This window comes from Bufo gargarizans, chromosome 5 (genome assembly GCF_014858855.1).
Source record: "Bufo gargarizans isolate SCDJY-AF-19 chromosome 5, ASM1485885v1, whole genome shotgun sequence".
In the NCBI taxonomy this organism is placed as follows: Eukaryota; Metazoa; Chordata; class Amphibia; order Anura; family Bufonidae; genus Bufo; species Bufo gargarizans.
In genome coordinates, this window is record NC_058084.1 from 82,985,216 (window position 1) to 83,013,099 (window position 27,884).

The following is a 27,884-nucleotide window of genomic DNA, read 5'->3' on the forward strand; positions in this document are numbered from 1 at the left end:
GCTTCCATGCATTACACGCATTCTTACACTACATTTCCCAGCATGCAGCGCGCGGCTGGGGTTTCTCAGGAACTGGCCACACCTCCCCGCGTTGCCTCTTGGGAATTATAGTTTTCTCCCTGAGGCTGCGCGGCGACTTGGAGCTGTTAGGAACTACATATCCCAGCAGGCTACGAAAGCGGAAAGCCGCTCAAATTCACGGGTTTACTCCTGGGGTACATATTGTCGTTTAGGAAGCCATCAGGATGGCTTCAGGAAAAATGGCGGCGTCCAAGGAGCTGATGCAGATGGATTTGTATGGGTTGCTTGGTATAGACGCTGAGGCTTCTGAGAAACAGGTAAGAAAACCCCAAGTCACTCAATTGTCCATGTGACTGATGGAGAGGGGAGCCGTTGCCCATAGCAACCTATCAGTTTCAAGTTGGAAAAATCTGACCTATGATTTTTTTAACCCCTAACAGGTATATTAGACGCTGTTTTGATAACAGCGTCTAATTTACCTGCTACCTGGTCCTCTGGTGGTCCCTTTTGTTAGGATCGACCACCAGAGGACACAGGTAGCTCTGTAAAGTAGCACCAAACACCACTACACTACACCCCCCCCCTGTCACTTATTAACCCCTTATGAACCCCTGATCACTTCATATACACTCCCTGATCACCCCCTGTCATTGATCACCCCCCCTGTAAGGCTCCATTGAGACGTCCGTATGACTTTTATGGATGCATGGATCGGATCCGCAAAACACATGCGGACCTCTGAATGGAGCCTTACAGGGGGGTGATCACCCCATATACACTCCCTGATCACCCCCTGTCATTGATCACCCCCCCTGTAAGGCTCCATTCAGACATTTTTTTGGCCCAAGTTAGCGGAAATTTTTTCTTTATTTTTTTTCTTACTAAGTCTCATATTCCACTAACTTGTGTCAAAAAATAAAATCTCACGTGAACTCGCCATACCCCTCACAGAATCCAAATGCGTAACATTTTTTAGACATTTATATTCCAGACTTCTTCTCACGCTTTAGGGCCCCTAAAATGCCAGGGCAGTATAAATACCCCACATGTGACCCCATTTCGGAAATATCAGAAATATCTTGGCAAAAGACAACATTTCCCTTTTTTTTTTTTTTTATACAAAGTTGTCTTTTGCCAAGATATTTCTCTCACCCAGCATGGGTATATGTAAAATGACACCCCAAAACACATTCCCCAACTTCTCCTGAGTACGGCGATACCAGATGTGTGACACTTTTTTGCAGCCTAGGTGCGCAAAGGGGCCCAAATTCCAAAGAGCACCTTTCGGATTTCACAGGTCATTTTTTACAGATTTTGATTGCAAACTACTTCTCATGCATCTGGGCCCCTAAAATGCCAGGGCAGTATAACTACCCCACAAGTGACCCCATTTTGGAAAGAAGACACCTCGGGGTTTTCCGTGAGGGGCATGGCAAGTTCCTAGAATTTTTTATTTTTTTGTCACAAGTTAGTGGAATATGAGACTTTGTAAGAAAATAAATAAATAAATCATAATTTTCCGCTAACTTGTGACAAAAAATAAAAAGTTCTATGAACTCACTATGCCAATCAGCGAATACCTTAGGGTGTCTACTTTCCGAAATGGGGTCATTTGTGGGGTGTTTCTACTGTCTGGGCATTGTAGAACCTCAGGAAACATGACAGGTGCTCAGAAAGTCAGAGCTGCTTCAAAATGCGGAAATTCACATTTTTGTACCATAGTTTGTAAACGCTATAACTTTTACCCAAACCATTTTTTTTTTTAATCAAAGACATGTAGAACAATAAATTTAGCGAAAAATGTATATATGGATGTCGTTTTTTTTTGCAAAAATGTCAGCAGCAATGAAATACCACCAAATGAAAGCTCTATTAGTGAGAAGAAAAGGAGGTAAAATTCATTTGGGTGGTAAGTTGCATGACCGAGCGATAAACGGTGAAAGTAGTGTAGTGCCGAAGTGTAAAAAGTGCTCTGGTCATGAAGGGGGTTTCAGCTAGCGGGGCTGAAGTGGATATACAGTGCCTTGCAAAAGTGTTCACCCCCTGGAGACAGCTCCATATACAGTGCCTTGCAAAAGTGTTCACCCCCTGGAGACAGCTCCATATACAGTGCCTTGCAAAAGTGTTCACCCCCTGGAGACAGCTCCATATACAGTGCCTTGCAAAAGTGTTCACCCCCTGGAAACAGCTCCATATACAGTGCCTTGCAAAAGTGTTCACCCCCTGGAGACAGCTCCATATACAGGGCCTTGCAAAAGTGTTCACCCCCTGGAGACGGCTCCATATACAGGGTCTTGCAAAAGTGTTCACCTCCTATCCTAACGATGTGCCCCCAGTGTCTGAGATGGGAATACCCCTTTCAGTGCGCCAGAGCCATAAAGGACACATACACTGTCACGGCATCCTGAAACGGCTGATTGATGGGGGTGCTGGGTATTGTACCCACACCGATCTGGTATCCATGACCTTTCCAGAGAATAGGTCATCAATGTCTGTAGCCCGGAGCCCGGAGGGTGTCTTCACATCTCAAGATCTCTGGAAAGATAGGTGCCGGTTTTACCTCTGGGACCGGCTCCTAACTCCAGAACGGGACCTCCGAAGTGAAGGGACGCGCTGTGTCCTCTCCTTTCAGTACTTCCGAAAACAGCCGAGCAAGCATCGCTATTACTATTGCAGTGAATGGAGGGTGAGCCGGTGGCCACTATGGGATAGCTGGGCCAGCACTGGGCTATTATCAGAATCCTACTGGAGCTGCAGGTCCTACCTCCACGACCAGCTCCTTCTTCCTATAGGAGCTTTTAACAGGAAGACGTCTGCTGGAAATTTCCCAAAAGAAAAGGGGGCTTCTTGCAGGTGTCAGGGGCTGCTGGCTGTAGTGGGGCCCTTTCAATACAAGGCTGCTTGCCACCAATGGTCCCCAGAACCAAGGCTTTACCTGGTGTAGAAGAGGTGGTCTGAGAGAGGGCCTAATCTGAGCAGCATTTCTCTTCCTCCATCTGCTGTTTATTTAATAAATTTGACCCCCTAAATGCGGTGGAGCCACAATCTCGAGTTTGTGTTGTAGTGATATGATTAGAAATTCTATGCCAGGTAGGTGAGGGCTACTTACTGTACTACTGGTTTATGACATAAATACTGAAGTATTGCAGTTCTTATATTGGCCACTAGATGTCAGCAAACAACAATCCTTTACAACAACAAAAAACCCGCTGAGATATGGAATTATATATAATTATATGTATGTATGTTCCGCGATCACTCAAAAACAGAACAATCGATTTCAACGAAACTTGGTATACACATCCAGCTGGAAAGAAATCTTGTGGGGGGGGGGGGGGGTCTTAGCTCTCTAGGACGTACCGTTCCCAAAATATTACCTGCATTAGCCAATACAAGCCTGCAAGTCTGTCTCTTCATATCCCAACTGCCATACACGGTCACATGTCCCTTATCAGCCAATAGAAGCTCACAGGCCCTTAGTCTCCACATACACAGTTTTACTCCAGGTTTCCATAACAACCCAGCCATTTTTCTTCGCTGCTGTAGGTCAGCTTTAGGGTCAATTCAAACGTCCGTAGGTGTTTTGGGGTCCGCAAATTGCAGATCCGCAAAACACGGACACCGGCAATGTACGTTCCACATTTTGTGGACCGCACATCGCCGGCACTGTAATAGAAAATGCCTTTTCTTGTCCGCAGTAGTTTATTTTGGGAACGGAATTGCGGATGCTGACAGCACATGGTGTGCTGTCCGCATACTTTCCGGCCCCATTGAATGGGTCCGCACCTTGCGGAACGGATCTGGACCCAAGTTGCGGACGTGTGAATGGACCCTTAGGCTAGGGCTGCACAATTACACATAGGGCACAACTACACTGCTACATGCGATGCGCAACATTTTTTATAATGATAGTCTATGATGTCGCACTGCGACATGTGACATGCTGCGACTGCGATGCAACAGTTGCAGAAAAATCTATCTTGGATGTATTTTATTTTATTTTTTTGCAACTGTCGTGTCGCAGCATGTCACATGTCACACCATAGCCTATCATTATAAAAAATGTTGAGACAAAATGTTGCAAGACGCATGTCGTCGTGTAGCCCCCGTATTAAAGGGGCAGGGCGCTGTGGAGGTCACTGTTAAAGGGGTGAGCCCCTGAGGAGGTCACTGTCAAGCGGTGGGCTGCTGTGGAGGTCCCATTTTAAAGTGGCGGAGGACTGTGGAGGGGGGGGGGGGTTCAGTGTTTTAAGGGGTGGGAGACTGTGGAGTTCACTGTTATGGGGGATACTGTCGATATCACATCCCCATTGTTTTCGATGGGAAGCTGTGTTTGCATACGTATCTTGCAGATTTCTTTCCTTCTGGATTTAAAATCCACGTCAAGGGATACAATCCCATCTTGACACGGCAGTCACAGCAGGTAGCCACATGCGGATTAGCCCCACTGAACGCAGGATAATCCACCTGCAGACCCATGGCAGAAACCTGAAGGCCACCCTTGGGTCTCTGCTGTGGATTCCACGTCACATTTTCCCACACAACCCTTCATGTGAACATACAGTGGCTTCACCGTGTAGCACAGCGGCAAAACTAACCCTTCTTTTTCCATTTTAGATTAAGAAGGCGTACAGGCAGAAAGCTTTAACTTGCCATCCAGACAAAAACCCAGATAACCCACGAGCAGGTGAGAAGATCGCACACATTATGGATCCTGGAATCGTCTGTTGGATCATCATAGCCGAGCGCTTGCACTGGCCGTCCTATAGCGTGGCAGCGCACATGCGTGTCCGTTATTCCATTCAAATGGAGGGGAACACAGGGCCCTGTTCTAGTGATTGGCTGTCAGACCCCATCGATCAGACACGTATCCCCTATCCTGTGCATAGAGCAGTGGCAGGCAACCTCCGACAATCCAGCTGGTGTAAAACTACAACTCCCAGCATGCATACTTGTTCGGCTCTTCTAAGAACTCTCATAGAAATGAATGGAGCATGCTGGGAGCTATAGTTTCACAACAGCTGGAGTGCCGAATGTTGCTGACCCCTGTTATAGAGGATAAGTTGTCTTCACAGGACAACCCCTTTAACTGATAAGTCATTTTCTTCTCCATTCACACCAAAGTAAATTGTTCTTTCTTGGAATCTTCAGGCTGCTATACATATACAGTCTGGTCCAATTCTAATATTTTGGCTCTATACACCACCACAATGGATTTGAAATGAAACAAACTAGATATGCTTTACCTGCAGACTGTCAGCTGTAATTTGAGGGCATTTACATCCAAATCAGGTGAACGGTGCAGGAATTACAACAGTTTGCATATGTGCCTTCTACTTGTTAAGGGGCCAAAAGTAATGGGACAATTGGCTTCTCAGCTGTTCCATGGCCAGGTGTGTGTTATTCCCTCATTGTCCCAATTACAGTGAGCAGATAAAAGGTCCAGAGTTCATTTCAAGTGTGCTATTTGCATTTGGAATCTGTTGCTGTCAACTCTCAAGATGAGATCCAAAGATCTGTCACTATCAGTGAAGCAAGCCATCATTAGGCTGAAAAAACAAAACAAACCCATCAGAGAGATCGCAAAAACATTAGGCCAGGCCAAAACAACTGTTCGGATCATTCTTAAAAAAAAGGAACGCACCCGTGAGCTCAGCGACACCAAAAGACCTGGAAGACCACGGAAAACAACTGTGGTCGATGACCGAAGAATTCCTTCCCTGGTGAATAAAACACCTTTCACAACAGTTGGCCAGATCAAGAACACTCTCCAGGAGGTAGGTGTATGTGTGTCAAAGTCAACAATCAAGAGAAGACTTCACCAGAGTGAATACAGAGGGTTCACCACAAGATGTAAACCATTGGTGAGCCTCAAAAACAGGAAGACCGGATTAGAGTTTGCCAAACGACATCTAAAAAAGCCTTCACAGTTCTGGAACAACATCCTATGGACAGATGAGACCAAGATCAACTTGTACCAGAGTGATGGGAAGAGAAGAGTATAGATAAGGAAAGGAACTGCTCATGATCCTAAGCATACCACCTCATCAGTGAAGCATGGTGGTGGTAGTGTCATGGTGTGGGCATGTATGGCTGCCAATGGAACTGGTTCTCTTGTATTTATTGATGATGTGACTGCTGACCTGAATCCGATTGAGCTGCATTTCACTTGCTGAAGACAAAACTGAAGGGAAAATGCCCCAAGAACAAGCAGGAACTGAAGAGAGTTGCAGTAGAGGCCTGGCAGAGCTTTACCAGGGATGAAACCCAGCGTCTGGTGATGTCTATGCGCTCCAGACTTCAGGCTGTAATTGACTGCAAAGGATTTACAACCAAGTATTAAAAAGTGAAAGTTTGATTTATAATTATTATTCTGTCCCATTACTTTTGGTCCCTTAACAAGTGGGAGGCACATATGCAAACTGTTGTAATTCCTACACCGTTCACCTGATTTGGATGTAAATACCCTCAAATTACAGCTGACAGTCTGCAGGTAATGCACATCTTGTTAGTTTCATTCCAAATCCATTGTGGTGGTGTATAGAGCCAAAAATGTTAGAATTGTGTTGATGTCCTAATATTTATGGACCTGACTGTAGGTATTTCTCACAATATGGACAGTTGTTCCTTATTGAAACTCCTCTGTATTGTGCCTCTGTTCCTGTCCGGCCACCAGTAAGCGATCTCCCCATAGAAGTGAATGGGAGCACACCGCGCTTGCGTGGCCACTGCCCTCATTCACTTCTATGGGCCGAACAATTAATAGCCAAGCCAGCGCCCCGCTATTTTCGGGAAATGACTAGAGGGTGGTTGTGCATGTGCAGTGTGCTCTCCACCACTTTCGGGGCTCCGTTCTCGATATAGATCCAGGTCCCAGCGGTGGGACCCGCACCTATAAGACAATGGGGGCATATCCTAGTGATATGCCCCCATTGTCTGTGATTAGACAACCCCTTTAGCTAGGCTGTTCTTGTAACTCCCACAGAAGTAAAAGTAGGATACTAGGAGTTGTAGTTTCAGAACAGCTGGCGTGCTAGAGGTTGCTGATCCCTGCTATATAAGATTTAGAGCTTAGACAATTGATCTGCAGACGCACCAGATTTATCAAAGGGGCTCAGGCTGGATGTCTAACTTTATGCCACCTATTGGTTGGCTTACATTGTGACCGAATTTTATGCCAGAATTTTTGTACAAAATGTTGTTGCTGAAGCCATGAGCAAGGCGCAGTAGATTATTCTTTTTGGCATCCTTGCATCTTAAATATGTCCAAAATGAGAAGCGCCAGAATTCAGAGCTACAATAGTAAATGTGGGCCATAGGGTTGCAAGAAGCTTGCTGCACCCTTTTTGACTGCAACTTCCATTTAGTAGTGGCAAAGTCTGTGTGTAGTAGCCCTAGCCCCAAAGTGAAGGCCTACTCTTGCACGTGTATGTTTAAAGGGGTTGTTTCACTTGGCACAATGATACTTATGCTGAATATAACACTATATTGAGGCACCTATTAATATACTCTGTGTTGTAATACCGCCGCCTCTCCTGGATAATTGTCATCTATCGTCCCTTAGAGAATGCCTGTTGTCAGGGGTTACGACCACCCGAAGCGGTGGCCACGTCTGCTCACTGGGTAGTGAAGAGCTGGATTGGTTGGTGGCTGGGATTGCGGGAGTGAGCGCACCTAATCACTAATGTGCAGTAGCACCCTCCCATCCCAGCCACGTTGTATATGCTTTCTTGAGCTGCTCCTGCCAATGGCAGAGGCCTGAGGACGGTTCAAGAGAAGAAAAATCCTCTGCAGGCATGTGAAGCTATAAAGTAAAATGTCCAGGATATGGTTTCATCCTGATCTCCATCACTAGAGGACTCTTGAGGCTGCTATGACACTGCTGAGCCAACAGAGGCCGCCATTGAATCATTAGTAGCCTCGGGAGTGCGCACGCGCAGGGCAGGAGCGGGATTACAGCCGCCAGTCATATTAGCAGGCACCATCCCTAAAGCACCGAAAGATTGGAGGTGAGACAACCCCTTTAAGTCTGAGTAAGTGTGCTGAATAATGTTTTACAGCAGTTTTACGTCGTGAAAGAAAGACCCACATGAGCCAAAAGCCACTTTCACATGAGCGTATTTTGGTCAGTAAATCGGGTATCGGTATCTGTAACCTTACATCAGGACTGGAGATATATAATGAAGAGCTATGCCTCATGGTTTTGTCTCACAAATGACGTGTGAATGTGGCCATAAGGAAATTCGAGTCTTTCAAATGTTTTTTCCCGTTGTGTAGGGCTACATTGAGTAATTGCTTCTTTCCTGTGTTTTATTTTTCAGCTGAGCTCTTCCACCAGTTGTCCCAGGCTTTAGAAGTGTTGACTGATGGAGCAGCCAGGGTAAGCATGTGTGATCTAAAGCTGTGCTAAGGTAAAATGGCTATTGACTAGATTCTTCGAGGAGATCATTGGTTTGGTGTCCATCTAAAGGGATTTTATAGTTATGGAGCCTGAGCTGGACCCCTTCCCAAAATAGAATGGGGGTGACTTGGTTTTATTCTTCTTCTTTGAGTCCTGGTAAGGTCAGAAGAAAAAAAGCCTTCTGCTTGCGTCTAGTTTCTGGTGCCTTCAGCCACCACGGACAACTGATCAGTGAGGGTGCAGAGTTTCGGACCCCTACCGGTCTGATATTGGTGACCTATCCTGAAGATATATCATCGACATCAAGTCCCAGAAAGCCCCTTTTATGAACGGCCAGTCGCCTGCTTTGTTTCCTACATATTTGTGCTATTTCTTTCAGGCAGCGTATGACAAACTTAGGAAAGCCAAAGAAGCTGCAGCAAAGAGAACTCAGAAACTTGATGAGAAAAGAAAGAAGGTGAAACTTGGTGAGAATATCCTCAGTTGAATAAATCTATAAAAAAAAACATGCTTCGAAATTAGGCTCTGTTCACACCAGCAGATTTTCCCAGCGTATACAAAGAATGTGCACAATTAACCAGTTCAAGACCAGGCCATTTAAACCCCCTCCCCTTCCTGACCAAATTAATTTTCCATTTATTTTTTGTACCCTTTTTTTCAGTTTGGTTATGTAAGTCTTTTTTTGGCCTTTTTTTTTCCGGTGATGCATGGGGCTTTATTTTTACATCACTCTTTTAGTTTAGTATTATTTTGTTCTTATTTATTATATAGTTTGCCTGGAGGTGGGGCTAGAAGCTCCAGCCTGGTGGCAGCTATTTTTTTTTCTGTGAGACTCACTGCAGAGCTAATATGGGTCTGCTAAGACCCAGCAGCTCATGCAGCTACCCGACCCTCAGTGATTAAAGGACCAGAGCAGAAAGCAGCATTGCAACCACCCTTACGCTGTAACAGGAAGCCAAAAGATCTTCGGCCTCTGTTTTGTTCTTGTTATAGTAGCAGTGTGGAGCTCTTAACTAAGTTATTTCTCTTTTTAAGAAGCGAACAAGACTTTTGACCTGATTTCATTCCTTCCCTCCCCCACTGGTTCTTCTTGTTTTCCTTCCCTTTTGTAGTCTTTGTCCTATCTTTCATGAACTTGTTTCCTTAAGTGTTCATTACTCTGGCTTATGTGACTGCCGGAGTTACTAATACCCCTTGTTGGTTATTAGCAGAGTCAATGCAGCATACAAAGCAGTGACAAGTCCAGACATCCTGGTTTACTAAACCTGAACTTTCACATCTTCTTTCTCCATTTAAGATCTTGAAGCTAGGGAGAAAGAAGCACAAGTCACAGACGAGGAAGAGGCGTATGTTGCTCGGACATTCGAGCAAGAGGTAAAACGTGCCTTCTGCAGCGTTAAGTCAATGAAAGGGTTCGTTTAGAGGAGGGATGCCCAACCTGCGGCCCTCCAGCAGTTGCAAAACTACAACTCCCAGCATGCCTGGACAGCCTATAGCTATTAGGGCATGATGGGAGTTGCAATTTTGCAACAGCTGGAGGGCCGCAGGTTGGGTATCCGTGATTTAAAGTTGAGATTTTTTATTTTATTTTTTATTTTAAAGAGCAAATGGGGTCTAATATTATGTGAAGCAATGTGGTCCTTAAAGTGAATCTGCACCTTCTAAAAACTTTTCATATGTCTGAGCCACATATGAAAGGTTGTGATCGGTGGGGGTCTGATGCCGAGATCCCACCGATCGCTAGAACGAGGAGCGAGAAGTATTCTGCTGCAGGTGACCGAATCAAGATGGGCTATGACTTTCTATTGAGCCCATCTCCTGCAGTGAGGACAGACAAGGAACTATGTGAGCACTTTTCTCTCCTCCTTCTAGCGATTGGTGGGGGTCTCGCCAATTAAACCCTTCAATATGTCACTAGGTCCCATCAAACGTTTTTGAGCGTACAGTAACACATTGACCAATAATAGTAATAATGGGCCACAGCTAATTCACAAAAGATGACTTTTTTTTTTTTTTTTTGTTAGCTCCATACGTATGCATTCATTTATGGATGTGCTCCATGAAATAGTCATTAAATACCATCCATCCTCCATTTGTGGTCCACAGGGACTCGGGGAACAAATTGTCCAATATAACGTTACACTGTAGGAGCGCGTTTCCCTGCAGTTTTCAGTAAACCTGAACCGAGACTAGTAAAACGAAAGCTTCTATATGCTTGACAAAGGGAAGATACCCAGGTCCTCCTGCTTCTCATGTTTTCTGGTGTTGTCTCATACGCTTTCCAGATAATACGACTGCGTGAAGAGGGGTCAAGACAACTGGAAGAGCAGCAAAGGTTGGTTCGGGAGCAGATCAGGTTGGAAACGTTGCAGAAGACACAAGGTACTAGAAATTCTACTCTACTGTTTCACTGAGGGACTGTGGCTACCTGTTTAGTATTTAGAGTACTAGACAGATTTCTCAGAACGTTTCTGAACATTTAAAGAAAGCCAGTAAGGGGGAGAGCAGATTTAAGATGCTATACAGTGAGGAAGGTGGCACTTTCCCATAAGATACATTCTACTCTTACATCTATTCAGGTACAGGTACACCTTACCGTCTTCTTGTTTTAGGATGTCCTGATGTTTGAGTTTTGAGGATAGTGACAAGTTTGTGGCTTGCTCTCCCTTTACTTCTGGACCAATATTATTATTATTTTTTCTAGATAGGTGCTGCTCTCTCCTCTGGGGCCCGCTCCGATTATATCAGCTATATGCTACAAATGTCCCTTTTAACTTCAGCAGAGCTTACATTCTATTCTTGCAAGTCTTTACAAACTGTGGTGATGTGTACAGTATAAGTCGTGTATATCCCACCCAGATACCTCAGCCGTGTATATCCCACCCAGATACCTCAGCCGTGTATATCCCACCCAGATACCTCAGCCGTGTATATCCCCCCCAGATACCTCAGCCGTGTATATCCCACCCAGATACCTCAGCCGTGTATATCCCACCCAGATACCTCAGCCGTGTATATCCCACCCAGATACCTCAGCCGTGTATATCCCACCCAGATACCTCAGCCGTGTATATCCCACCCAGATACCTCAGCCGTGTATATCCCACCCAGATACCTCAGCCGTGTATATCCCACCCAGATACCTCAGTTGGGTGAGAGAACTGAAATCCAGAAAGCTGCAGGGGTTTCGGCAAAGTGTAGTTTGCCGAGACCGTTTTGTCTAGATGTTCTGGGCTGGATTTCTTGTGGACTGGGGGATAGGTTTGGTAGTGGGATCTGGCAGTCCACACCCTTCCACTACATGTATTGTCTTTTGCCGGAGGTGATCGTAGGTGAGGCCTGCTGCTGTAATCAAGGAGGGATAAAACAACCCTCTGTGTATGACTTGGGGGGAGAAAGGCCTCTTGCACACAAACGTATTTTCTTTCCGTGTCCGTTCCGTTTTATTTGCGGACCGTATGCGGAACCATTCATTTCAATGGGTCCGCCAAAAAAATGGAAGGTACTCAGTGTGCATTCCGTTTCCGTATTTCTGTATATCCGTTCCGCTAAAGGATAGAGCTTGCCCTATTCTCCGCGAATAACGTTCCGTGGCTCCATTCAAGTCAATGGGTCCACAAAAAATACGGAACACATCCGTATGTTATCCGTTTTTTGCGGATCCATGCTGTAGTGTTTGGCAACACCAAACATTAGCTGAGCACATGTGTAGGGTGCTGAACCAGGCCCCAGCGTGTCTGCCTTGCCTCACAACACATGATGGATGTAGAGAAGCTGACATCCCTCATACAAGAGCGTCCCCAGCTGTAGGACACCCGCAGCGATCCATACCACGATCGCCTTACAAAGGAGCGGGCATGGGATGAGCTCACTTGCGAGATGCTGGCCAGAGAGTGGGAGAAGGCGAATTCATCCAAACGGCGCAAATTAGGTAAGCCAACCTATGCGGATGTTTTTTGCTCTGAAAATGTTTGTTTATGTCTACCTTTGATGCACTGGCCTGTATATGGTGGAAGTAGTGAGATTAGGAAATTATTTTGTGAAGGGGCACCCTGAGGTTGTTATATTACATCAGCGATGGCCACCTCCTGCTGTAGTGAAACTCCTACCATGGCCTGCTGTAGGCGGATCTCTTTATTAAGTCTGGACATGGTTGGAGTTGTAGTTTGTAAACCGCTGTTAAGCCGTATATTGTGTATCCCTGTATTTGAAATATATAACGTTGGGCACATTTTTGAGCAGGGGCACGTTTCCCTGGTTAGAACAACCCTGCTATCCAGCAGGGGCGGCCATGCTTGCACAGTATAGGGAAAAGTGCCACCCTCTCTGGTGGCTGGGACCACTGGAGCCTGGATAGTCCAGCTCTTTTTTTCCTGTACTGTGCAAGCGCTGTCGCTGCAGCTGGATTTCATGGTGTTCGTAACCATGGAAACAAGAAGTGTAGGAAGTGATTTTTAAAATGAAGCCAGCCAACGTAGGAAGAAATGGGGGGGGTCATAAAAATATATTACAAAGTGGCTTGTAGTCACGTTTTCTACATTATAAATGCTATCTGCTTGGGTGACCTAACCCTTTAGAATCAAATAGACTGAAATGTGTGTTTACAGGGCCATTAATTGTATATGGCCAAAATAAGTTATTACAAACGTGTATTGCACAATTGTAGTACAATACAGGTTACTGTATATGGGATCAACATAAATGGGTTTCCATGTATACACTTTGTTTAACCATTTATACGTGTGTGTACGTGTACACTTACAATGGTTGTTATGTTATATTTCTACAGGGCAACGAGGGAAGACCCGCTCATGCCGAGATCAGTTTCGGCGGGAGCTCGTAATTTCCCAGGGACACGGTGGCGATGGCGGTCTTCGCAAGAAGCCATATCTTTATACTAAGCAGCTTCAGCGTTTGAGACCTGAGCTGGATCTTGGGCCGTGAGTACCAAATGTATTTAGTAGTTGTTATAATTGTATACATGCCCAAGAAAAAAGCTTTATTTTATTTATATATTATTATTTTTTTCTTTTTATTTTTTTATGAATGATAACAGCATAGAAGTAATTTTTTATGCTAGTCTCTCCCTTGCCCTGGATTGCAGATGCCTGGCACACTCTTGTCTTCAGCCGGTAGACAAGCTGCCCTTGTCCAGACCATGCTAGAAGAAGACTTCCATCTAGCATTGTTTCTCCTGACATGACCTGCACAAATGGGTGACGTCTGAAACGGGTGAGGAGAGCGATGAAAGGAACATCCATCTGTGCAGGTCCCGTCAACAGCTCGTCAGCATTGCTAGGCGGGAGTCGGTGTGGACGGTACATCACTGCCAGTACTGAAACAGACCTTGCCCCCTGCACTGGGAACAGTGGACCAATACATGAACCAATAATGTACTTTACACTACTCGGTTTTATTTGGGGGGCCATTTGGGAACCCAAATAACCACTTTTATTAAGAGCTTCTCCAGCCTTTTAATAATGACAGGCAATACTTTAAAATAGTTCATCAATATTGTAAAATACTTAAAATATTAGCAGGCACTCTTTACAAATGGAGTACGTATTTATTAACTAAAACTCATATTAAAATTCATAAACATTTTATAAATAATCAGAGAGTAAACCTAGCAGCATAGGTAATTAATAAGCGGATTATATATTAGTAGACTGTAGTTGATCCTCCAGATTCAAGTATTCACAACTTCATATATGCAGATCGCTAAGACAACGATAAGTCCCTAAATCAACAGTAGTATTGTGGGATTTTCAATCTTCCCTCAATTAGAGATATGTAGGGTCTCTGTGTTTGATCAACCCTCAAGTAGAAAATGTCAATGGGAAAGCTGTAAGAGCAGCCATGTTTAAGGAATCGGCACCAAAACTCAGAGGATATAGTACATGTTAATTGAACCACTGTATCCAGCGATTTTTAGAGTAGCGGCACCAAAAACAGATAATGAAGGACTTGCGTTCAGGGGTAAGTGGGCTTCAGACCGGTGTACCTAGACGCGTCGTCCCGCGTGTTCTTTGGTACTTTACGGCACTTGCCTCTCAATGACTTGTCTCTCCCCCTCTTCGTAGTCCCGTAACGTCTGCTGTATGTGCTTGTACGCAAGTCTCCGAAGTCCTACGTGGAGGGAGGTAGCGCGCGTAGTCTCTGTTCGTGAGAGCAGACGTCAGCGCGTACCTCACTGGGATTCCTCCCACGCGACCGGCGTTGTAGCAATGTAGAGTGATGGTATCCAGGAAACAATGTGATGGATTGAATCCGGTGCCTCTGCAAATGTTCGTATGGACTTGATGATCCGCAGGAGACCGACATATATGGAAAATGTTTTTAATCATTTTTTAACATTCTTTTAACTATATATTATAATCATTGTTTTATTGCATGTCTTTACTTATGTCAAACCATGTTTTATATTTTCAAAGAACCAGTTAATCCAGATCCATGTATTTTTTAACACTCCGGACTCTTTCCAGCACATCAGGTGAATTGTATCTGATTAAAGTTAATAGATATACCCTATATAAACCAACATAGAATGTGTAGTCCCCACTCACTGATGAAGGGACTACAGGTCCCAAAACGCGTTTCAGGAAGTCAGGGACTAATTTATCAGCTTGCAAGACCAAGACCTATTGGACCTAATTACAACTCTATAAAAGACAAAACTGATCAACAAGTCCATACGAACATTTGCAGAGGCACCGGATTCAATCCATCACATTGTTTCCTGGATACCATCACTCTACATTGCTACAACGCCGGTCACGTGGGAGGAATCCCAGTGAGGTAAGCGCTGACGTCTGCTCTCACGAACAGAGACTACGCGCGCTACCTCACTCCACGTGGGTGTCACGGCTGAGGATGGGGGAAATCCTCAGCCGTGCGGTGAAGGAAGATGTCCAGTCGCTACTCGCCAGGAACACAGAATTAGGGAGCAGGTCACCTCCTGTTGCGTCCCTAACGCTGACCCTGTCTCCTACCTGCATGGGCCGACCTTGATGGTAGGAGGACCCATGCGAAGGAACCTCGGAGCCCTGACTTACCCTCCGTCCGGTCCCTGGGCTAAGGAGCAGGGTAAGACAACCCACTCCTCCTAGGAACGGAGGAGCAGGAGTCTCACTGGCCAAGCAGCATGAAGATGGGGAACATAAACAGGACTACGGATAAGACAGGTGAACCCTAACAGTTCCACACATACCTGACTCAGCCTAGCTGACTGGAACCCGTGCAAACGCTGTCCACACAAACAAAGGTAAACTGCACACACATGAAGACACACAGGGACCAGGGCATCCGTAGCCGCACAAAAAGCAAAGGCACAGGACATCAACAGCAAATCACGCAATAATAACATATGACCGGAAGGGTGGCCCTTACAAGGAGATAGAAACCACAGGAGGCTGCTACAGCAAAGCATGACTGAAGCAACCTCCTGAGCCATGCCAAAGACAGAAGCTATATAGGCCTAAGTGGCCACACCCACCGGTCAGACACACCCAGTGACATCACACACACTGGGAAGAGAGTTAACCCTTCCAGCACCACAGGAAAGGGAAAACACCAACTTAAAGGAACCGTGTCCAAACACAACAAACACACTGTGGTTGTTACCGCTGGCAACGACATGGGTGGCAACCGTGTCCTGGGAGTCAGCCCAAAGGCCGGGACACTGCCACCACATGTACACATCACCAAACGTTGCCACGGGCAACCACAGTGCAGGAAAGGTGCCAGTGCACACCACACAATACACAGACAAACAACAGTGCATACATACACGCACACAAACTGCAAGGGACCGCACACACACCTGTTGTCTGCGGCAACCGCACCTGAGACAAGAAACATCATGCCTCAAGCTGCGGTTGAAACAACAACCCAAACCGCGGGCAACAGTATGCGGCTCCCAAGGAGTCACGGCCAAAACCGTGACAGTGGGACACCGGAGACATACAGCAGACGTTACTTACGGGACTACGAAGGAGGGAGAGACAAGTCATTGAGAGGTAAGCGCCGTAAAGTACCGAAGAACACCCGGGACAACGCGTCTAGGTACACCGGTCTGAAACCCACTTACCCCTAAACGTAACTCCTTCATTATCTGTTTTGGTGCCGCTACTCTAAAAATCGCTGGATACAGTGGTTCAATTAACATGTACTATATTTTCTGAGTTTTGGTGCCGATTCCATAAACGGTGGTTTAATTGACATGTACTATATCCTGTCAGTTTTGGTGCCGATTCCTTAAACATGGCTGCTCTTACAGCTGTCCCATTGACATTTTCTACTTGAGGATTGATCAAACACAGAGACCCTACACATCTGTAATTGAGGGAAGATTGAAAATCCCACAATACTACAGTTGATTTAGGGACTTATCATTGTCTTAGCGATCTGCATATATGAAGTTGTGAATACTTGAATCTGGAGGATCAACTACAGTCTACTAATAGATAATCCGCTTATTAATTACCTATGCTGCTAGGTTTACTCTCTGATTATTTATAAATGTGTGTGGATTTTTTTTTGTTTTAGTTAATACGTACGCCATTTGTAAAGAGTGCCTGCTAATATCTTAGACTGGGTGTGTCTTTAGCAGTTTGCACCTTAATCATTCATACTCCCGGTTGAGCAACCCAATACGTTACTCCTTTTAAAATGCTGGTGGACCCCGGTGTTCCAGTGTGGGCTCTTAAATGTGTTTTATATGGTAATACCCTTTATACCCACATTATTTATTCAAAATGAGCTCTCATTCACAGGACCGTTGACAGCCTGGAGGACCAAGGGGGTCATGCAACGAGCTCGACAGACGAAGAGCAAGCTGCTGGTCCCCTGGAATCCCCTCGTCCTGTGACTGAAGAGGCCGAATCTGTAGAACAGCTGGGTCGTCCTGAGAGACAGGAGGAGTCTTCCGCTTTGGAGGGAGCTGCTGCAGTTCCATCCAGCCCAGAACGACCCAGGAGACAGCCACGGCGGAGAAGGGGGACTAGAGACCTTCTGGATTCTGCCTCAAATACTCGAGCCCTGATTGATATTCAGGTGCTTGAGTATTTGAGGCAGAGAAGGGATGAAAGGAAAGTGGAGCGCATGCTCAGTGGGCTCGCTCCCCTGATAGAAAGTTTTTCTAGCCAGAAAAAAGCATTATTTGTCAACATTATGTCTTCCGTGGCCATGATCATGGCTTCACCAATGGATCCAATGGAGCTTGTGTGGACTTTGGATAACTTGAAGCAGCGGGCTTTAATGTTATCCACAGACCCACAACCTGGGCCCAGCATGGTGTCACACCATGCTGGGCCCAGCTCTTATTATTCATAGCCCCTATACCCACAGGAGCATGAATATGGCTCCCGGGCGCATTATGAAGGCTCTCGGGACCTTTCATAAGGGAGCTTATGCACTTATCATTTTTTATTTATGTTGTGGTGTTTTTTGTTTTTTTTATACAGGCTGAATTTAAAGTCATTCTCATTTTTGTTACTTTTCATTGATCATATAAAGAAATATGAAAATGAAAATGTCTGGCCTTTTTTATTCAATATGTTATAACATTCAAACAATAACACCATTTAGTTTTTTATTGAAATGCAAAAAGTACAAACTTAATACACATAGTTTTTTTTATTTTATTAATTACAACTAGGGCTGTGAATATACTTTAAGACAACCATACATATGGCAAAGGATTTTCTAAGTGTTCTAAAGTGCTGGGATAACCTCCAAAGCCGGGACCTTGGACAGCGTCTTGAAGTGTTCTGCATGCCTTAAGAAATAAAATATGTTGTTAAAAATATCTAAACAGGTGGGCGCGTCATCAAACATAAAATAGATCCGACACATATCATTATAAAGAGGTATTACAGGGTTTATATAGACAAAAAAATAACATGCTCATGCATATTTCAAAAATGAACATGAATTAACACAGATTTTTTTTTTTAAGTTTTGGCTACAGTTTAACCCCAGCCCACAAGCCCACGTCAAGGGTCCTCTTTATCTTGTGAGTCCCTACACTATCTACAGATAACCCCCCTCCACCACCAAAATAAAAAAAATCTCATTAGAAAAAAATAAAATAAAAATGATGACCAGAGTCCAGATCACTTCATAGTCTGCCATGAAGTACGTCCATCTGCCACGGCAATGTACCCTCAGGACTTGAAAAATATTCTTCATAGCAGGCCCGAACTACAAGCCCTGCAGTTCCAGGTCGTCCATGAAGGGTCTGGTCCAATCCTCCAGGTGAAGAAGATGTACCAGTTTCTAATAAATCAAATTCTGAGGGAGCATCATGAATCCTGCAGGATCACACATGCTTGAAAACCCAGGTGGCATTCTCCGGTGCCATCTGTAAGGATGACAGGAATACTCTCCACTTGTGTGAGAGTATTCCAAACTCGCACTCCACATACTGATGGGCTCTACTCAGCCGATAGTTGAAGATACGTCTGCTGTCATCCAGGTTGTGTCTGGGGAAGGGGCGCATGACATGTGGTGCCAAAGCAAACCCTTCATCAGCCACAATTACAAATGGTCCCGCAGAACCGTGCAGCCTTCTGGCCTCTGGGAGGGCTAGCTGGTTGGCTTGAAGTCTCTCTCACATTCTAGAAGAACTGAGTGCACGCTTCTGTAGTGCTCCCGTAGGCCCCGATAGCCACAATTTCTGCCAAAGCCAACGGCACTACTGAAAAGTTGTAGAACCGAGACCCAGAGTGAGGCGGCTTCTTGACACGTATGTGTTTGCCATCCAGAGCCCCAATGCAGTTTGGAAACTGCGCATCAACATAAAAAGCCCTCCGCCTTGGGCTCTGGCATCACCGTGTCCGGAGTCACTGCCAAATCGTATAACAGGTTTGACAAACTATCCGAGAAATAGTTGAGACTCCCAGAAGGAACTCAAAATGCAGAGATGAAAATGAATTCCTAGCTGCCAAAAATCCTGAAATCCCCCAAAAATTTATGCAACCCAGAAATACTCTCACACCAAATCTACATACGCACCATATTATCACATTGTAGCTACACCATCACACTTATTACAAATGGCAAAAATAGGAAGAGTTATTAGTTTGCACATTCTACAAATATAAAATAATACATGCCTCGCGTTCCTCGGGAGAAATGCAGCGCCTCATATTTGTGTCCTGGTATGTGAGGCCAGGGCGCAGAGCCGCTAACAAGGGTACGACAATACCCATGAAATTTCTCAGGATGCTGTCGCAGTTCCATGTACCTCGTGTGGAAATGACCCTTCCTGCGCCGCTGAGAGACAATAGGGTGAACCCAATGCCTCCTCCTCCTCGGTTCCACGTTCAGCATAGTTGGCTGCTGTTCCTGGTCCTGAGAAATCGGCCAGCACAAGAGAACCAGTTCCTCCGAATCGCCAGCCATGATACAATGTCTGCCAAACACAGGATTCCAACTAAGCTCTCAATGCTGCATAAAATGGAGTACCAACAATCATATAGGGGGGGGTGAAAAAGGGGATGCGTCCAAAAATGATGACTACAAAGTTCCTGTTTCCGTTTACGATCCGCAAAAAAAGGATTGCATACGGAAACCAAACAGATAATTTTTTGCGGAAATACGGAACGGAAACACTACAGATACAAAAAACGGAACAACAGATCCGTGAAATACGGACCGCAGAATACATAATTCATGTGCAAGAGGCCAAAGGCTGAGGAAGCCTGAGAGGCTCTGTGTGGTCTCGGCCACAAGGCTTTGTAAAGTGACACCTACCGAAAGAGGGTCGCACGGTCAGAGTCGGGAGGACTTGGACCATCTCTCCCCAAGGGTGCTGGTGTGGTCAGAGCCTGGAGGCTGCTGGACCATATATGGCTGAGGAAGCCGGATCTCTGTGTGAGGTAGAGCCCAGACGGGCAGGTGTTTATGTGTGATGGTGCTGAAGTGACGAAATAAAAGTCTGATTGTGGCCCCCTGAGAGAGCGATCCCTTACAATACTTGCCTATAGAATCGAGATCCTTGGGTACATGAGTTTCACAAAGCCTTTAATTCCTATTACTACCTTATATTTTCAGAATCTGCAGGACCCGCAAAGCTGAAGGTATGTACTGTCTGTATGTCTTTGGGGTGTTTGAAGAAACCAGTGCAAGTATGGGAGAACATACAAACTCCATCAAGATGTGGACTTGAACCTAGGACCCCAGCGCTGCAAGGCTAGACTAGAACCTATAGCTTACCACTGTGTAATAAGTTATGCAGCTTTCTGATGTACTTTGCATCTTGACTCCTCACCATGTTTTACATATTGCCATTCATGCCCATGCTCTGAAAGCAAGCAGAGATTTTGAAAACGGTGAGAAATTTTTTATTTACAAGTTTCCTTCACATAAGGGCTCATGCACATGAACCTATTTTCTTTCCGGGCCCGTTCCGCTTTTTATTTATTTATTTTATTTTTTTGTTTGCAGACTGTATGCGCAACCATTAATTTCAATTGGTCCACACAAAAAAACGGAAGTTTCCGTTTGTCCGTTCCGCAAAAAAATAAAACCTGTCCTATCCTTGTCCGTAATGCAGACCATAATAGGACTGTTCTATTAGGGGCCTGCTGTTCCATTTTGCCACATACAGAATACATACAGACGTCATCCATATTTTTTGCAGACCGCTAAATACATACGGTCGTTTGCATGCGTCCTAAAGCTGAAGAACTACTTTGTTGGCCAACATTTCCAATGTGCAACCTCCCCTTATCTCCGGCGGTCTGATAGAATCGAATGAAGCACAGTGGAGACTCGGGACTGCCCTTCTCGGGATGGGTGGGAGACACAGCTGTTGGACCCCCCTGTGATCAGTCTTATCTTCCATCCTTTTCATGGGGTTTTTGTTTTTAGAACAGATTTTTTATTTTATTTAGTTGGAATCTTTACACCAGTTTGATAAATTACCCCATTGACTTGCAGGTCAGTACAATTATGACAACAGATTTCTATAGTTTTTGTTTCACTACTAATTAAAAACCTTTAAAAAATAAAATAAAAAATCCAGTAAACTATATCTGCACCAACAGTTGTGCCCATGGCCTCCGTGGTTGCTTACATATAGTGGGCTTCATCCGTGTATCTTCTCAGATTAAGCAGTCAAGATGATGCCTGATTGTCTTTAGGACATGTCATTTTCCAGAGCTTGCCGACATATGACGTAATAGTACGTCATGGCGGCAAGTGACTTGCTGCATTTTGACGTACTATTACGTCATGGTGAACGGGCGGGCACCGGAGCAGTGTGCGCCCGATCACTGCAGGGGCCCCGCAGTCCCTGATAGCCAGGCCCCTGCTGTATCCGCCAGATGGATTAACCCCTTCTATGCCGCAGTCAGCGCTGACCGCGGCATAGAAGGGGTTTGCGGCGGGTGAAGGAGCCCATCTAGTCTCCGCGCTGCTGTGGCGGGGACCAGATGGGTGACGAGGAAGCCCGATGCCATGCACAGGCTCCCGAAAGCCTTGCACGGCATTGGGGCCTGCCTTCTACGGGGGCCGAGGAGATCCAGCCTCAGGCCCGGTCTCCTAGGCAACCTGTTCGTGTATTACTCAGTGTCATACACTAACAGGCAATGCATTACAATACAGATGTTTCAAGTAAAAAAAGAAAAAAACGCCCCTTTCGCCTGATTTTATAATAAAACATAGGGGGGAAAAATGAAAAAAACACCCATATTAGGTATCACTGTGTCAGTAACGACCGGCTCTATAAATATATCATAATCCACCCTGTCCGATAAACGCTATAAAAAAAATAAAAATAAAAAATGAAAAAAACTGTGCAACACCAAGTGATCAAAAAGGTGTATGTCCCACAAAATGGTAACAATAAAAAGGTCACCTCATCCCGCAAAAAAATTAGCCCCTACATATAAAAACCGGTTGAAAAATAAATAAATATGACTCTCAGGTAATGGAGACACTAAAATATTAATTTTTTTTGCTTCAAAACTGCTATTATTGTGTAAAACTTCAATAAATATGAAAAAGTATGCATATTAGGTATTGCCACGTCTGTAACGACCTGCTCTATAAAAATGTCACTTGACCTAACCCCTCATGTGACGGCTTTAAAAATAAATAAAAACTGTGCCAAAACAACCACCTTACCCCACAAAGCATAATAATGAATGCTCAAAAAATCATATGGACCCCAAAATTGTATCGATACAAACGTGCAAAAAAACAAGCCCCTGCACAAGACGATCGGTAGAAAAATTAAAAAAATAAGGCGTTCAGCAAATGGAGACAAAAAAAAAGCAAACCTGTTTTTTTAAGTTCTGCGTCCAAAGTTCGGGTTATCGAAGAATCCTGTTAAGGATTCCAAGTTCCGTTATGGTCCGTGGTAGCACAATCCAAATCGGGATTCTTCGATAACCCGAACTTTGGACGCCGAACTTAAAAAAACAAGTTTGCTCAACACTATTTATTATGTAAAACTGAAACAAAGAACGAAAGTAGACATATTTGATATCATCGCGTCCGTAACAACCTGCTCTATAAATATAGCACATGATCTACCCTGTCAGATGAATGTTGTAAAATATAAAAACGGTGCCAAAACAGCCATTTTTTGGTTACCTTGCCTCACAAAAAACTTAATATAGAGCAATTAAAAATCATATGTTCCCCAAAATAGTACCAAAAAAACTGGCACCTTTATCGCCTAGTTTCCAAAATGGGGTCACTTTTTGGGAGTTTCTACTGTAAGGGTGCATCTGGGGGGCTTCAAATTGGGCATGGCATCTAAAAACCAGTCCAGCAAAATCTGCCTTCCAAAAACCATATGGCGCTCCTTTTCTTCTGCGCCCTGTCATGTGCCCTTACATCAGTTTACCACCACATGTGGGGTGTTTCTGTAAACCGCAGAATCAGGGCCATAAATATTGAGTTTTGTTTGGCTGTTAACCCTTGATGTGTTAAAGAAAAAAATTGATTAAAATGGAAAATCTGCCAAAAAAAGTGAAATTTAGAAATTTAATCTCAATTTTCCTTTTAACCCTAAAGAGTTTTAGTGAAATTAGTTTTGAGTAACTTGAGTGGTGTAATTTCTACAATGGGGTCATTTATGGGGGGGTTTCACTGTGTAAACCCCTTAAATTGACTTCTGAACTGAACTGGTCCTTTTTAAATAGTGGGTTTTGGAAATTTTCTTAAACGTTTTAAGAATTGCTTCTAAAATTCTATGCCTTCTAACGTCCTAAAAAAAATTAAATGACCTTTACAAAATGATGCCAACATAAAGTAGACATATGGGGAATGTTAAGTAATAAATATTTTATGAGGTATCACTTTCTGTTTAAAAATGTTGAAAATTGCGAATTAATTTTTTTTTTTGATAAATTTGGGATTTTTTCATAAATAAAGGTGAAATATATTGACTCAAATTTATGACTATCATGAAGTACAATCTCAGAATAGCTTGGATAAATAAGGCCCCTTTCACACGGGCGAGTTTTCCGCGCGGGTGCGATGCGTGAGTTGAACGCATTGCACCCGCACTGAATCCCGACCCAATCATTTCTATGGGGCTGTTCACATGAGCGGTGATTTTCACGCATCACTTGTGCGTTGCGTGAAAATCACAGCATGTTCTATATTGTGCGTTTTTCATGCAACGCAGGCCCCATAGAAGGGAATGGGGCTGCGTGAAAATCTCAAGCATCCGCAAGCAAGTGAGGATGCGGTGCGATTTTCACGCACGGTTGCTAGGAGACGATCGGGATGGAGACCCGATCATTATTATTTTCCCTTATAACATGGTTATAAGGGAAAATAATAGCATTCTGAATACAGAATGCATAGTACAATAGCGCTGGAGGGGTTAAAAAATAAATAAAAAATTCAACCCACTTGCTCGCGCAGCGGGCTTCTCTTCTGTCGTCTTATTTGCTGTGTGCAGGAAAAGGACCTGTGGTGACGTCACTCCGGTCATCACATGGTCCGTCACATGATCCATCACCATGGTAAAAGATCATGTGACGGACCATGTGATGACCAGAGTGACGTCACCACAGGTCCTTTTCCTGCACACAGCAAATAACAAGACAGAAGAGAAGCCGGGCTGTGCGATTAAGTGGATTAAGGTGAGGTAAATTACAGCGCTATTGTACTATGCATTCTGTAGTCAGAATGCTATTATTTTCCCTTATAACCATGTTATAAGAGAAAATAATACAATCTACAGAACACCGATCCCAAACCTGAACTTCTGTGAAGAAGTTCGCGTTTGGGTACCAAACATGCCGATTTTTCTCACGCGCGTGCAAAACGCATTACAATGTTTTGCACTTGCGTGGAAAAATCGCGCACACCCGCACCTTTTCCCACAAGTTACGCCCGTCTGAAAAAGGCCTAAATGTTCCAAAGTTATTACCACATAAAGTGACACATGTCAGATTTGCAAAAAAAAGCCTGGGCAGGAGGGCGAAAGCTGGCCTGGGGTATAAGGGGTTAAAAATCCCATCTTGAGGTCGCAATTGTAGTGGTGTCATACCAGAGCTTCACAGATATTCATGCTTGTGCCTGACCTATATGGGCTTCCACATAACTCATCCATTATCATTAACAGCTAAAATGGAAATGCAAAAAGGATGACGAGAGAAGAGGAGGATACACAGAGGACGTTCTTCAGAGCCTCCTACAAAAGGTTGGTTCATTCATATTCAGTTATTTTTAATTTTCAATGTCACAATCTGTATTTAAAAAAAAAAATACAAAAAAATCCTGTAATTTTCACACTGGCTACTTGGCTTAATATGACAATACTTTGTAATCTGTTCAGATCACTTTTCAGTAGTCATCTCATTATCATCACAGGCAGAGTTACAATGAATCCACTATTCACAATAGGTGATACAACTTACCACTCCCCTCGCTGCACAGCTCTGTACTGGTCACAGAGCATGCCTAGAAGTCAGTGAGGTCAACTCCTGTCCATGTCCAGCTTCTTTAGCAATGATCTTTTATAGCAATGCACCTGTATAGATATATGAATTAAAGAGGACCTTTCACTACAATAAAAAATCTAAACTAAGCATACAGACATGGAGAGCCGCGCCCAGGGATCTCTCTGCACTTACTATTATCCCTGGGCGCCGCTCCGTTCTCCCGGTATAGGCTCCGGTATCTTCATATGTTAGGCTCCACCCAGTTGAACCTGCCGGCGTCTCCTTCTCCCAGCCTGGAGTGCTGGCCAATCGCAGCGCTCAGCTCATAGCCTGAGAGAAAAAAAAACCCTCAGTCTATGAGCTGAGCGCTGCGATTGGCCAGCGCTACAGCATAGGAGAAGGTGACGCCCAGGAGAACAAGAGCAGGCTCCTCCCAGTTGAGCCAAAACATATGAAGATACCGGAGCCTATACCGGGAGAACGGAGCGGCGCCCAGGGATAATAGTAAGTGCAGGGAGATCCCTGGGCGCCGCTCTCCATGTCTGTAGGCTTAGTTTTAGATTTTTTATTCTAGTGAAAGGTCCTCTTTAAGGTTGTGTTTGCGCTTACGTTTGCCTCTTGTGCTCCACCATAATCCTTGTATAACAAAACTGCCTTGTCATTCGTTCAGGGTTGTAAGAAAGCTGGGTGACAACCCATGTAAGATTTATTCTGTACAAAGTTGCTACATGATTATTAAAAGGTTTGTCTGAGAGTTTGGTATTGATGTCCTATCTTTAGGGTAGGACATCAGTTCTGATCGGTGGAGGTCAGACTTACGGCATGAAGAGCTCTTCCTAGTGACGTCACCTTCATTGGTCATGTGGCCAATGTGCAACTCATTCCCATTCAAGTGCTTGACTAGCTGTGAGTAGGCCTTAGAGTCCCTGGAGAGTGGCAGGAGTCAGACCCCCACTGATCTGAGGATAGGTCATCAATATCAAAATCTCGGACAACCCCTTAAAGTGATTACATTAAAGGGCATCTTCAAACTGATTATTTAAAATCTGTGCCATATGAACGATGAGAGGGGGATTTTCTGCCGTGTGAACAGGCCTTGGCAATATGTTTGCATCTATTCATACGTCAAGTTCTGATCACACTGGTGCAAAAGTTTACATTTGTGATGGGTCATATTGAAATGTCTGGTGAGAAGACACCAGTGCGAGGTCAACATGTCACCCTTTTATTACTGACCGTACTTATTTATATTGCAGTATGGAGAAGTGTTAAACATTATAGTGTCCAGCAAGAAGAAAGGGTCGGCAATAGTTGAATTTGCAACTTTTAGAGCTGCGGTAAGTTTACATCTAAATTTATTAAAGGGATTGTCCACTCTTACTACTCCTGACGATAGGCCCGACATCCCTTATCTATATCAATCGGCTGTGTCCGAGCAGCTCCAGCCCTGGAACTACCACTTCCACTACACGATGGACAGAGCTGTTTGGTTCTGGCATTGGAGCTACTCTTAAACATCTGATTGGTGGGTCGGACCCCCGACTATCATATATTAACGGCCTATCTTGAGGACAGGAAAAGTAGTGGACAACTCCTGTTGTGCCAAACAGTAGACCATGTACAAGTAGGCATGGCGTAGGGAGTAAAAAAGGGACAACCATAGCTCTGGCCCTCAGCATTGCCATTTACATCATAAGACAACTACTTTCGGGGATAGTTTCGGATATAACTTTGACAGAGGTGGTTTCTGCTATGCACCAGCCTCCAAGTTTGATTTGCAAGTCCCTACATGGAGTGGCATGTGGACCTTGGTAACATCCTAAATTTACAGGTGACTGAAAATGGTAAAAATCCAGATGATATGATCTGAAGAACTTGTAGGATCAAAGATGTCCTATTTTGTAGGAACTGGCTGTGAGAAATGAAGCTGGCTTGTTAAATAATCCTCTGCAAATCTCCTGGCTTGATACTCCTCCACCATCTGCTATGCCGGAGACTGTCGGCAAAACGGCTTCAAGCGGCTACTCAGCTCAGGTAAGAAGGTGCTCACCACACCAAAGGGGATTGGTTTAAAGGGTAACCACTCATTACAGAACTGGTATAGGATGACAGCGATGATCACCAGGTGGAATAACGGAGGAATGGCACCATGCAAAGTTCTAATGAAAGATGCCAATGTCCTTTCTGCCTCCTGATCTCGAAGGGATGTGTCCCTTCTACACTGCCTCTTATTGCAAAGAATGGGAGGCAGAAAGCACACAGCTGCCAAGGGATTTCAGTGGAATCCAAAATTGTAAAAAATAAAATAAAAATGCTGTGTGAAAAACCCATTTTGTGTTTCTGGCATACTGATGAGTTTTTCCCTCTGCAGGACCCTCTACGATCTGAACGGGACTATGAAAGTTTAGTGCTAATGAGGATGAGACAAGCAGCAGAGCGTCAGAGATTGATAGAACAGCTCCAGAAAGAAGATGAAGAGGCCAACACTTAACTTGATTGTAGCAAATCTATTTTTTAATACAGTGTATTAAATTTATTATACTTTTTTA

The 27,884-nt window shown here is 44.5% G+C and overlaps 1 protein-coding gene across 2 annotated transcripts; it reads left to right on the forward strand.

Annotated features, from left to right (window-relative positions):
• The first annotated feature begins 190 nt into the window (after nt 1-190).
• On the forward strand, nt 191-27,884 carry DNAJC17 (DnaJ heat shock protein family (Hsp40) member C17). Of its 2 annotated transcripts, XM_044293475.1 has the most exons (11): nt 191-338; nt 4,639-4,708; nt 8,343-8,401; nt 8,802-8,889; nt 9,720-9,796; nt 10,708-10,804; nt 20,480-20,505; nt 25,017-25,094; nt 26,592-26,672; nt 27,241-27,369; nt 27,707-27,884. In XM_044293475.1, the coding sequence occupies exons 1-11, from the start codon at nt 246-248 to the stop codon at nt 27,824-27,826; spliced, it is 918 nt and encodes a 305-aa protein (XP_044149410.1). In that variant the 5' UTR covers nt 191-245; the 3' UTR covers nt 27,827-27,884. The 2 variants fall into 2 exon arrangements, with proteins under 2 accessions (XP_044149410.1, XP_044149409.1); XM_044293474.1 differs by lacking the exons at nt 20,480-20,505; nt 25,017-25,094; nt 26,592-26,672; nt 27,241-27,369; nt 27,707-27,884 and adding exons at nt 13,212-13,362; nt 17,197-17,905.